The sequence below is a fragment of the Balaenoptera physalus genome (genome assembly GCF_965194825.1).
Source record: "Balaenoptera physalus genome assembly, chromosome: 6".
Lineage (NCBI taxonomy): Eukaryota > Metazoa > Chordata > Mammalia > Artiodactyla > Balaenopteridae > Balaenoptera > Balaenoptera physalus.
The window spans coordinates 81103767-81115149 of record NC_138885.1 but is presented as its reverse complement, the minus strand read 5'-3'; the positions used below and the strand labels follow the sequence as shown (position 1 = coordinate 81115149).

The 11383-nt window shown below is 36.2% G+C and overlaps 1 protein-coding gene across 1 annotated transcript in view; it reads left to right on the top strand.

Moving 5' to 3' along the window:
- The first annotated feature begins 228 nt into the window (after positions 1-228).
- COL5A2 (collagen type V alpha 2 chain) overlaps positions 229-11383 on the top strand; it is a 142575-nt gene continuing 131420 nt past the window's right edge. The window contains exon 1 of the mRNA XM_082466954.1: positions 229-530. Coding sequence (XP_082323080.1) covers positions 434-530 — 97 coding nt within the window. The 5' untranslated portion in view covers positions 229-433. The remainder of the gene's footprint in view (positions 531-11383) is intronic.

Sequence of the window (11383 nt, the reverse complement as noted above, 5' to 3'; positions counted from 1 at the left end):
TCTAACAGGCTTTCTCTTAAAAAAAAAAAAAAAAGGGGAAAGAGAAACAAACGTTTGTTTCTGTGATTAAGCCCCATTTATGTTTAAAACATAAATGAAATAGGGACAGTTCAAGGCACAGAGGCGCGTGTTCTGATTTGGTTGTTTACCATCAATCAGACCGTTGCTTGGCAGACACTGGATGGTTATGAGCCTGAACAAGCTGAAAAGGGGCAGGAAAAGAAGTGGAGGCAGCATTCTTCCTATTTAAAGCTGCATCGCTTGAAAAAAGTTTTCGCAGACTGTGCTGGAGCTGGTGCTGAAAAAGGGGGTTTTCAGAGGCTGCCCTGGGGCTGGTGCTGAAAGAAGAGCCCACAGCTGACTTCATGGTGCTACAATAACCTTAGAATCTACTTTTCACTCCCAGGAGGACCCACATGTCTAATATTTAGACATGATGGCAAATTGGGTGGAAGCAAGACCTCTCCTCATTCTTACTATTTTATTAGGGCAATTTGTCTCAATAAAAGCCCAGGAAGAAGACGAGGATGGTGAGTTTGCCGTTTGCTTTCCTTGTGGTGTTTATTGCATGGTTTGGGAAATAGGTGGAATGTTAAGCCTCAGGAAGAGCATGAAGAGGAGGCTCTGATTTGAAGTTGAGAAGGGGGCTGACAGACTTGCACCTGGGAAACAGCTCGGGAGACAATCGGGATGTTTGTAAATCCGGAGCTTCCACATCTGCGGTTCCAAGAGTACACTCCTGAATATTTCTGGGAAAGCCTAGGATAAGTCCTTTTGCCTGAATGTGGAGAGTGGGAAGTTTAAAAGAAAAGGAGAGTGCTTAAAACAGAGCACTAAAGGCACTTTTAGTTAGAGGAGTTCTGTTCCGTGGGCTGGAGTTTTCAGAGCAAGGAGAAGTCGCAGCAGAAGCAGGGTAGGGTGGAGTCCTTTTTGTACTGAACTTCAGCTGCTTCATAAAATTCTTTGTTTAGAAAAACCTCTGCAGCCAGTCTGATAACTGATTTTTTTCTTTGTCTTTGGCTCCTTATTTTGCTCTCTTTACAGACTTCTACGTCTTTCCCGTTTTCATTTGTGATCTTACAATCACTTTTGCTTTCTGAGAGACAGTCTCGTTTCTTTCCCCATGGCAGAAGTTGATAGAAGCCAGATTTCTTATTTTCCCACCCTACTGACTTGATTATCAGGACAGTGGTGGTTCCCTGTTGGATGGCGGAAGGCAGGAAATCCACATGCCTTATATAATTTATTTATCAAGGAGCATTTTATTGGCATTATTCATTAAACACAAGTTTCCTTTCTTTTCTTTTTTTAAAATGTGAGGCAAATCTTGACTGGTTACCGATTTCTTTTCATTTGAAATTTGCATATGTTAGGGTTGGGTTCTATGGTATGTTAAGCAAAAATGCATGGCTGCTATAAAATATAAGAAAATATTTAAATTGGTTCCACTGATTATTAAATCCTTCCCCTCCAGGCCTGAAGTTTCAAATACAGACATGTACTGTTTCATAATAGGCCATTATAGATTTTCATAACAATTTAACATCAAACGCAAGCTTTTAAAACTTAGCATATTTATTAAAATTTTGTTATTGTCTTTCATATATATTTTTGTGTATATATACACATATGTATGTGTGTATATATATATTTTAATACCTGCTTCTGGGTATTTTTGCTCTATAAATGTTCATAAAATTAATATAGAGACCACGAGGTCTAAAAAACATTTAAAAAGTGAAAATAAGAATCTGGGATGAATACCCAACAATCTGTCCAGAGTCCCATAGAGGGGGCACTTTCTAAAATCTTGGATCTTTTTATGTTACTTTTTATGTTTTTGAAAATGAGACAATTTATAAAAGATGAAACTTCTTGAGTTTCCTTGTAATGTTGTGAAAAGCATGTACAGTTTGGAAGGGTTGGGGAGATAATTTAATAGGAAGTAGAAGTCAGGAAAGGGGAGAAATAAAATACAGAAAAATTACAATAGAAATAGAAAAATCTGAACATAAAAGAAGTAGTTGACTCCCCTCCCCCACCAAAACAACCAACAACTTTCTTTTAAAACTTAATTAACACAACTTTCCTTGTTAATATATTTTAAAATAAATAACTTACATTTATAAAGTATGAAAATAATTGAACATGTAAATAAATGTTTCCTAAAGCATATGGAGTAGGCCATATGTTAAAAGACTCTCTCAAATAGTTGTAATTACGTTGTAGGTGTTTCTGAAAAATGAGCATAGTTCAATTTTCCTTAATACTAATTTACATAAATGTTAGGAATGTGAAGCTTGATGCAAAAAGTCCCTGATTCCATACCAACTCTGCTCCCCCTCGTATAACCAAACAGCATAGAAACTGGAATTCCAAACATTATATTTTACAGAAAAAGGGTAATTGCTTTCATACGTATTATAAAAAATAAATTCCTCAGTTTTATTACTCAAGCTAAGAGAATACATGTGATAAAAATTCAAAAGCAAAAGAAAATAGTTATGGTCCTAATTAAAGTTGATGTAGAAAAGAATTCCAGAATCCAGAATATTCAGAGCTACATAACTTGTATTTACTTACCATGCATATTTTGGTTTAAGTTATATTGTGTGGTACTTGGCAATACTTTATTTTCCCTGTTCAGGCTTGTCACAAGCTTAATAGAAGTGTCAGAATTTTGAAACTCCATGTGATTTTAAGTTTGGGGAAGAGTAAGTTCAGGTAAATGTTTTAAACTAAAGAAATATCTAAGGCACACATGCAAAACAAGTATGTTTTTCAAATTTTAGCTCTAAATCATATAATGTGGTATTGATTTTGTGTACAGATATGTCCCCTTTGAATGTGGAGACCTATTATTGTATGTAAGTACATATTTATGAGCTTTTATTTTTTTCTTTTCAGGACTTCAAGGTATATTTTTCTTCTGTTTGACTGTGATTATTTTTACAGGAAATTTAAAACATATTTTACTTAGTTACACAGTACCTGTCTGATAAAAATACTTATGAATGATGAGATAAAAGAAAGTAAATAAAGTTTTAGGCCGTTTAGGCCAAAATCATTACTACTTCTCACTAAATTTTAAGAACTGAATTGATTTTTTAAATTCATAAAAATGAGAAAGTTTGAGAGTTGGGCTAACTTTAGTTGAGACTACTAAGTAAAATTAAGTAACAAAAATGAGTCAAGGTGACAAAATCAGCTTTTCGTGAGTTTTTTTGTGTGTGTGTTTGTTAGGGGGGTGCTTTGAAAGGTTCCCCATTTGTTTTTTGTAGGAGAAAATACTAGTGCATTTATAGTAATTTTTATATTCCTAAATAAAGGTCTAACACCTAGTGAGCTTATATACATTCTTGTTATTAGAAGTGAACATACTTAATCTTGGAAAATAGTCTCTGATATGAATCATTGATTTCAACAACAGAGAAGAAATGGAGAGAAGGGAAGGTGCAGAAATGTACCATTTTATTTCCAGAGACTATAAACGTCAGTGCTTCTCAGAGGCACTGAGAAGGTAGGTAACATCAATAAGTGAAGCAAGCGAGTGTTTGTACGTCAACAGGGGATGGTGAGCCTGTGGAGAACTGAAGATGCACGCCCACTTGAAGACAGTCACATCTAATGTTTTCAGAAAGCATTGCCTAAGCCAAGTGCAGTATATTTGAGTGCCAGGTTTGGCTCCTGGACCATAAATTTGCAACCCTCTTGTGGCAACCCTACACTAATATCCTGGACCCAAGCCAACTTCTGATTACTAAGAGATGAGGGGCTCACAGTCCTTTCTATACCATGGTCTCCTGCATTTTTATTATATTACGTCTACCATTTATCTCATTGTTAAAATACAAATATGAAGAAACTAATGCTTAACACTCAGCAGTACTTGGATGGGATGATTTTAAAGGAGGTACAGAATACAAATACATAGCGTAAGATACTTGTTCACTCATAAATTGTTTTAAACTCTTTACTACTGAAATAGATACTTTGAATCATGTAGGATATGCAAACTTTTCTTTTATAGTGGATGTTTTAATCTAGGTCTACCTGCATATAGCAGAATGCAGTAGTTTAAACAAAAAAAGTGTTTTTTTTCCTTATATAAAATAAGCTTCTAGTTAGGTAGTGAAAGGCTGGTAGACCAGCTCTACAAAGTCATCAGGGATTCAGTTTTTTTGTAGCTCTCTCATATCCCTAGGGTACAGTCCTTGATGTTATGTTCCTAGACAGCTGCTGGAATCCCAGCCATTATATTTACTTTCCTGGCGTCTGGGTAGAGAATGGGAGACAAAGGCCGTGATTCCCTCTTTTTTAATGGAGACTATTAAGTCATCATATCATTTCAACTTACTTGAAAGTTGGCTAGAATTTAGTCATATGGTCATACGAAGTTACAAGGACTGCTGGGAAATGTAGTCTTAGCTGGATAGCACTGGCAGTGTACTCTACTGAATAGAGTTATATTATGAAGGATATAAAAGGGAGAATAGCTATTAGGAGGCAACTATAATCCCAGCCACAATGAGTATAATTGTCAACTAGTGGAATAGATCTGGTTTCAATGGACAGAATATAGTTGAGTAACCTGATTTACCCTGGTTATTGTTCACTTCTGAGCAGACTACAAAGCCAAGAACACTGGATGGCACTTAAATACTAGGTTGTAATTCTTTGCAATTCTTTCCTTATTCTCTTCAGATAAATTTAGACGTACCTATAACTTTTATTCAAATTAGAACGAGGCTTTATTTTGAGGAGTATCTCTCTATATATGTAGATTGGTAGATTGATAGTTATAGTGAATTTTTTATATTGACAAATGCAGTGTATACTTTGACCATGACTCTTTAAGTTTGTTGGTAAGCGATCCACAGATCAGTGTTGAGCTGGCTGCATAAAGAATCACGTGAAGAGCTTGTTGCCAATATAGATTCTAGGCTCCCTTTGTTTCCAGATATCCTGATTTGGTAGATTTGGATGGGATCTGGGAAGCTTTCAGGTGATTCTGATTCATGCTGGTGAACCACTGTATTAAATCTCTACCTAACACTCTTGTCTTGATATGACACCATTTGGCTTCCTGTTCTAAGGCTACACACTGTGACTTTGGCAATAGCTTGCTATTCTAGTCATTCCTTTCACTTATAAGGCTGCTTAATTGAAGTTTGTATATAAACCACTGCAAATTCACCATCATTTCTGGAAAAACAACTCAAGGCCCAAATCCTCCTCATGGGCAGGTTAGGTGAATCATTCTACTATGCAAAGGACACAGACTATTAAAATGTATTTCCAGGTGAATATATAGTTTTCTTTTTCTCAGTTTTACTTCCTGCTCTTCACACTTCTATCATATCAACACAGGCCTAAAACTCATTGTGTTGATCATTCTAGAAATGCACATAATGCAGTATGTAAAGTAAAAACATAAAGAGAAAGGTTTGTTTTGAGAGGAGGAGACTTAGAAGATTGAAGTCATGTTAATCTATTTTTTCTTTTTTTAATCAAACAGCTTGCTCCTACTTGAAGGATAATTCATACATCATCACTTAGCCTTATATGGAAATTCATAAAATATTTAAAAATGGATCGGTCACTTTTTGACTGATGTTTTTTTCTCTGAGATTACAACATTGAAAAGTTTAGATTTACATATGAGAGATATAATGATAGTAGGAAAGAAAGACTAAAATTGTTAATTATTAATTGACCTATTGTGTACATATTGGCAAGTTGAACAAGTTTATATAAGACAATGGAATGGTTGGAACATATGGACCATTCAGTTTTCCTCTAAATTTCTTTCCATATAAATTTCATGTGGCTTTTTCTAAATTTCATTTAAGGCTGAAGAACTGTTATATACAAAGAGTATCTATCCTTGGCATTTGCATTCTATCCAGTGGAAAATTTTGCCTTAAAGTTGTGACTACATTGGTCGCCTTAGTGTTTTTATTTTATTTTATTATTTTATTATTTTATTTTTTATTTTTTAATTAATTTATTTATTTATTTATTTTTGGCTGTGTTGGGTCTTCGTTTCTGTGCGAGGGCTTTCTCCAGTTGCGGCGAGCGGGGGCCACTCTTCATTGCGGTGCGCGGGCCTCTCACTGTCGCGGCCTCTCCCGTTGCGGAGCACAGGCTCCAGATGCGCAGGCTCAGTAGTTGTGGTGCACGGGCCTAGCCTCTCCGTGGCATGTGGGATCCTCCCGGACCGGGGCACGAACCCGTGTCCCCTGTATTGACAGGCGGATTCCTAACCACTGCACCACCAGGGAAGCCCTTATTTTATTTTATTGATATGTTTAAAACTAAACTCCTCAACAGAAATCAGGATGGTTCCATCTTACACTGAGTATATTCTCTAAGGAACAGTGTATCAGGGACATTACAATAGCACAAGATCTTCCTTACTCACGTGTTGCCTTCTATAGAGAAGGCAGTACTATTAACAGTATTAATAAATTAATATTCATAAATAATGAACTTTGTCCCTATTAGCTTTCTGGTATAATGTTCAAACTCAAAAATGTTTGTATGCTTTTTAAAAAAAATTTTAGTTTAGATCTGAGAAGGAGGAAGGACTGTCTCACAGTTGGTTTTCTTTTCTTTTCCTTTCTGGGTGTCTGCTCAATCAGAATTATAAATTCAGTTTCAAGATGACAGTATTCTCGGTGGAAACATTGCTTGCAACATAAGCATCATAGCCTTGTTGTAGTCTATATACTTTAGTAAGTAAAGTAAGCCACAGTCCAACCATCATTGGGAGAACACCTTAGTTCTGGTCCATCTCTGCTATTTAGCAGTCTTGCTACCTTTAGAGTCCTTTAACTTTACCAAACCTTTGAGTCCTCATCTGAAATTGGAGAATTTATACACACCCCTGTTAATCTGATGGGACTCTTAGGTGGGTCATTTGGGAACTTTACCTGAAGGCACTTTTAGAGCACTTAAATGAGACACAGAAAGTGATATTACAATCTGATTTCAGTCATCACAGATACAAACCTTGGTGGTATATATTTTACTTTTGCCAAATCTTTGAATTTGTTTTGAAGAAACTTCCAGATTTGTTCTCCTTCTGTACTTTGTTTGTTCTCCATCTCCTGGAGGAAGTTGCTCCATTAATCATGCTCTCTTTTCCATAACTTCAACAGCTTCCTTTCTATGAGCTCTTTCCCCTTAGCCTGTAAACAAGCTCAGCTTTCTCCCAGGGTCTGTGTCTGGCTCCCATCCTCTCTTTATTCTTAGCCCAGCTGCTTTAAAGGAGCAGAACAGTTTTCTGTCTGCCTCCATGCCCTCACTCATCCCATGCACTCTGACTTTTACCCCGTCCATTCCACTTAAGCTCTTCTAGTAATTTGTGATGTTACAGTGGGCTCCTTTCACCTACCATTGACCAGTCCAGCTTTCCTGAAAGGCGGTGCTCTGAAGATTCTCCCTCTACCTTCCTGACCTTTCCCTCTCAGCTTCATGGGCTCCTTCTCCTTATTTATCCCTTAGCACTTTGTTTTCTCATAGGATTTTGTCCGCTGGTCCTTTCTGTATATTCTCTCCCTAGAGTATCTAGGAATCTTACTCACTCTCAGGGTTTTGCTTAACAGCTAATTGCTGATCATTCTCAAATCTCTCTCTCCAACCCTGACCTTCCACATCTACTTCAGAATACCCAGCTTCCCACTGGATGGTCCATAACCACTTCAAGTTCAGTGTATCCCAAACTCAATTCATTATCTTCCCTCCAAGACAGGATCATCTTTCTCATGTATTCTTTATGTCAGTTAAAGGCAAGATCATCCTACCTGGTTATTCAAGCAAAAGTGTAATCAGTCACTAAACTCTACCATTTTACCTGCTAAATATTCCTCATATATACCTCCTCTCCCTCTCTACTACAAATGCCTAAGTTTAGGCTCTCATCATCATATTGCAGTATTACTACAATTTACTGCAGTAGCATCTAACTTTGTCTCTTGCCTCCCATGTGACTACTTCCCACCCACACCTATAGAGACCCCCTCTGTTGCCACTGTGATATAAAAGTAAAATCTGATTACCTCATTACCTTCCTTAAAATCTTCCATTGACTCCCATAACTTGAGGAAAGAATAATGTTCAAGCTCCTAAGCAAGGCATACAAGACCTTCCATGATCTGACCCATTTCTAGAATTTTAGTCACAATCACTATCATTCTTTGCCTCAAAATAGGAATTGCCTGTAGTTCTCACCTCTCACTACACACATGCACACACACGGTTCCTTTTTTTAAGTCTATTTCCCAGGTTCCACTTCATGTCATAAATTTATTTTATGTATTAAGTATATGATAGTTATTCCATGCATATATGCCAATGAATATTATTTTTGAAAATCTAAAAAAAATCTCTCCCACTATTTATTCATTCAAATATGAGTGAACTGATTTCAAATTCAGGATTTGCAAATTATATTTGCATATTCTTGAGCAATTTTCTTGATGGCTCTATGTCCTAGTTTTTTTGTCTATAAAATTAGAATAGTAATATTTACCTTAAATAATTATTTTGAAGACTATCATGTATATAAACCACCTACATAGTAGTATGGCTCCCAACAAATACTAGGAGCTCATCAAATGATTATAGATATCATTATCCAACATTATTATCCAGTTGATATTATTATTCCATTACTATTTAGTAGTATAGCAATAATAATAAATGCTTATTGGGTAATTATAAGAACCAAAATGTTAGATGTTATGGAAAAAATAAACAACTTTTGCTCTCAAAGAGATTAAAATTAGTGTAAAACTTAAAATGCAAATTTTATTTACTGTTCTTCTATGGTCATTTGGACAATAAATACCTCAGTATTTTCATCTAAATCTAAATAGGCTATATTGTAAGCCCATTTATAAATTTTACCCTTCAAATAGCAGAGCTTTATTGTAGCGTCTTCTTGTGTAGGTTTATATGGGAAAAAACAAAGGGAACAAAAAGCTCTTTCCATTGAATACTTTCTAATGACCCTGTGATTTGAAGCATCACTGCCGCTCTCCTGTTCCTCACCCCCACAGCATTTCATTCTCTGTAGTCGTTCCCAGGATGTAAGCAAGCCAAGCACGATCCGTTCCATGCCCCAGTGCTACCACATGTCTGTCTACCGACTCTGTCTGTTTCAGAGTTTATTTTCTGAAAATATGATAGTCATAAAAGTCTGTAGTAAAAATTGGAAGCTTATTTTCCACACTGCATTGCCCTGGGTTGTATCTGGAATGAGAGGAATTGCTTCACTGCACAGGGATTTACAACGCAGCTCCCAGGACTATTTGGATACAGTAGAGGGAGTGAACTGTCTTTTCTCAGACTTTGCAGCAAGTCTCTTCATTTTCCAAAGTCTGCTGGTTTCTTTACTCCCTTCACTCCCAGGAGATTTTTGTAAAATTGACTCCAGAAAGCAGAAACTGGTGTAGGATGTAGGCACATTCTTTATACTCACACTTTCCTTACTTTGCTGTACTTTTCTTTCTTCTCAGTTTTTCAAACTTAAACAGAATGATGGGTTTGACTTGGCAGGAGGTGTGCACATGGAATATCACCAGATAATTAGTAGCTATGAATTCCTTTAATTAAATCTTTGTTATTCAATATAGCTGTTCTGTGGCTGTCAGCTCTAGAGTTTTTCATTATGGAATTTTAAAATATGGGTGCTTCCCTTAGCAAATACAGTTTATTTATAGAGATTTAATATTTTCATTTCATTTATATTTCATTTAATATTTCTTAAATAGCAGTTATATACTTATTATTTGCTCCCGAGGGAGAAGAACCTATCAGATTTATTTATGCTAGTTTGAAATTATTTTTAAATTTTTTCTTTTTCATTCTTTCCAGAGCTTTCTATTGAAGAAATAATTAAGTTACAGTTTAATTCAGAACATTATGCTTCTCATGTTAGTGCTAAATTTTTAGCTAGAGTTTCCGGTAGGATGGGCTGGTGGGTGAACAGTGAGGTTAACTGGTTACCATGGGAAGATGAACTACAAAGAAAAAGTTCCTAGTTTTCTGGTCTTTGGCTAAAAACACAAACCCTCTGAAGTTTATAAAGAAGGCTTATACTTTCATTTGAGAGGGCAGAAGGGCACTGGCCATTCTAAGGCAAATGAGTGATTCTGATATGAGAATCTTCTTTTATATGAGTTTGTACAGAAAAAAAGAAAAAGAGACTTGGGGGCAATGAAGGAGGAACAACTGGACATTCCATCAAGAGCTTGTGTTTAAGTTTTCAGGTGCTGCAAGTGTTATGTCTTTCTGAGTGTTGACAAAAAAAACACTTCTTTCTCCAGCCCTTCCCCATTTCATCTTAAATCTTGATCTCTACACATTAGATTAGGCATGTGTTTGTCTGTATTTTTATTTTTCTCCCTTAAGCGCAGTAAAACTGAACTGAATTTTGCTGAGAAGCAACTGATAAATTCCTGAACCAATGGAGTGCTTATTAGCCTGGGAAGATTTCAGGATACTTTGAATCTGTTTGTTTTATTTTTTAAAAAAGTAGGCTAATTCCTTTATGTAGAGGATGAATCAAAATTGAAACAATTAGTTCTAAAGAGATTAATCCGTGGATACATTCGAAGTTCCATTGGTAGTGTTTGTGTTTGGGTATGTGAAGGATGATGAAATAAAATTAAATCAGTATTTTATGATAATTAAATTAGTATTTTTATGGTATTTTGGTATATTCAGCATATAAATATTTGAGAAACTTGCCAGAGCTATATTCACCTGAGCTACCTTGTACCCCTTCCACATCTGTTCCATGTTGCTAAAGTCCCAGGAGGGTAAGCAGGTCCAGTTTTAAGAAAACAGGTTTGAAGTAGATGACTTTTAAATTTAATTTAATTTAATCATTTTTTTAGGGAAATACGCTTTCAACCTCCTTTCAGTTTGAAGGAAAGGCATTCAGGAATCTGCCTGAGAATCAAGGTCTCACACTGAAGCTTTATCTGCATGTCTCCTTCCCAAATTTGGTTCAAATTACAGAATTTTTCTTCTAGCCTGACCTCCTATCAAAACTCACCTGTTTGGTGTCCTCTTCTTTTCTGCTCCTTGGGAAACTAGTCTACAACACATGCCCTCTCTAGTCATTATTCCCGTGCACCCTTTAAAAAATATTACTCCTTTGTAATGTGAGTATATTATATATGGTAGTTTGCCTTTTATGATTTTTTTCCCCAATATTCTCTGGCCATCAGGATCAGCTGACATCATGGCTCTGGGTGAAAGTCCCAGTATCGGATGGACTCTATGGCACTATAGGTGGATAAAACACAGCTGTCATGGGCATCCCGTATTTGTCTGTGGAGGGTTCTACAGTCAAGACATTAGAATGACT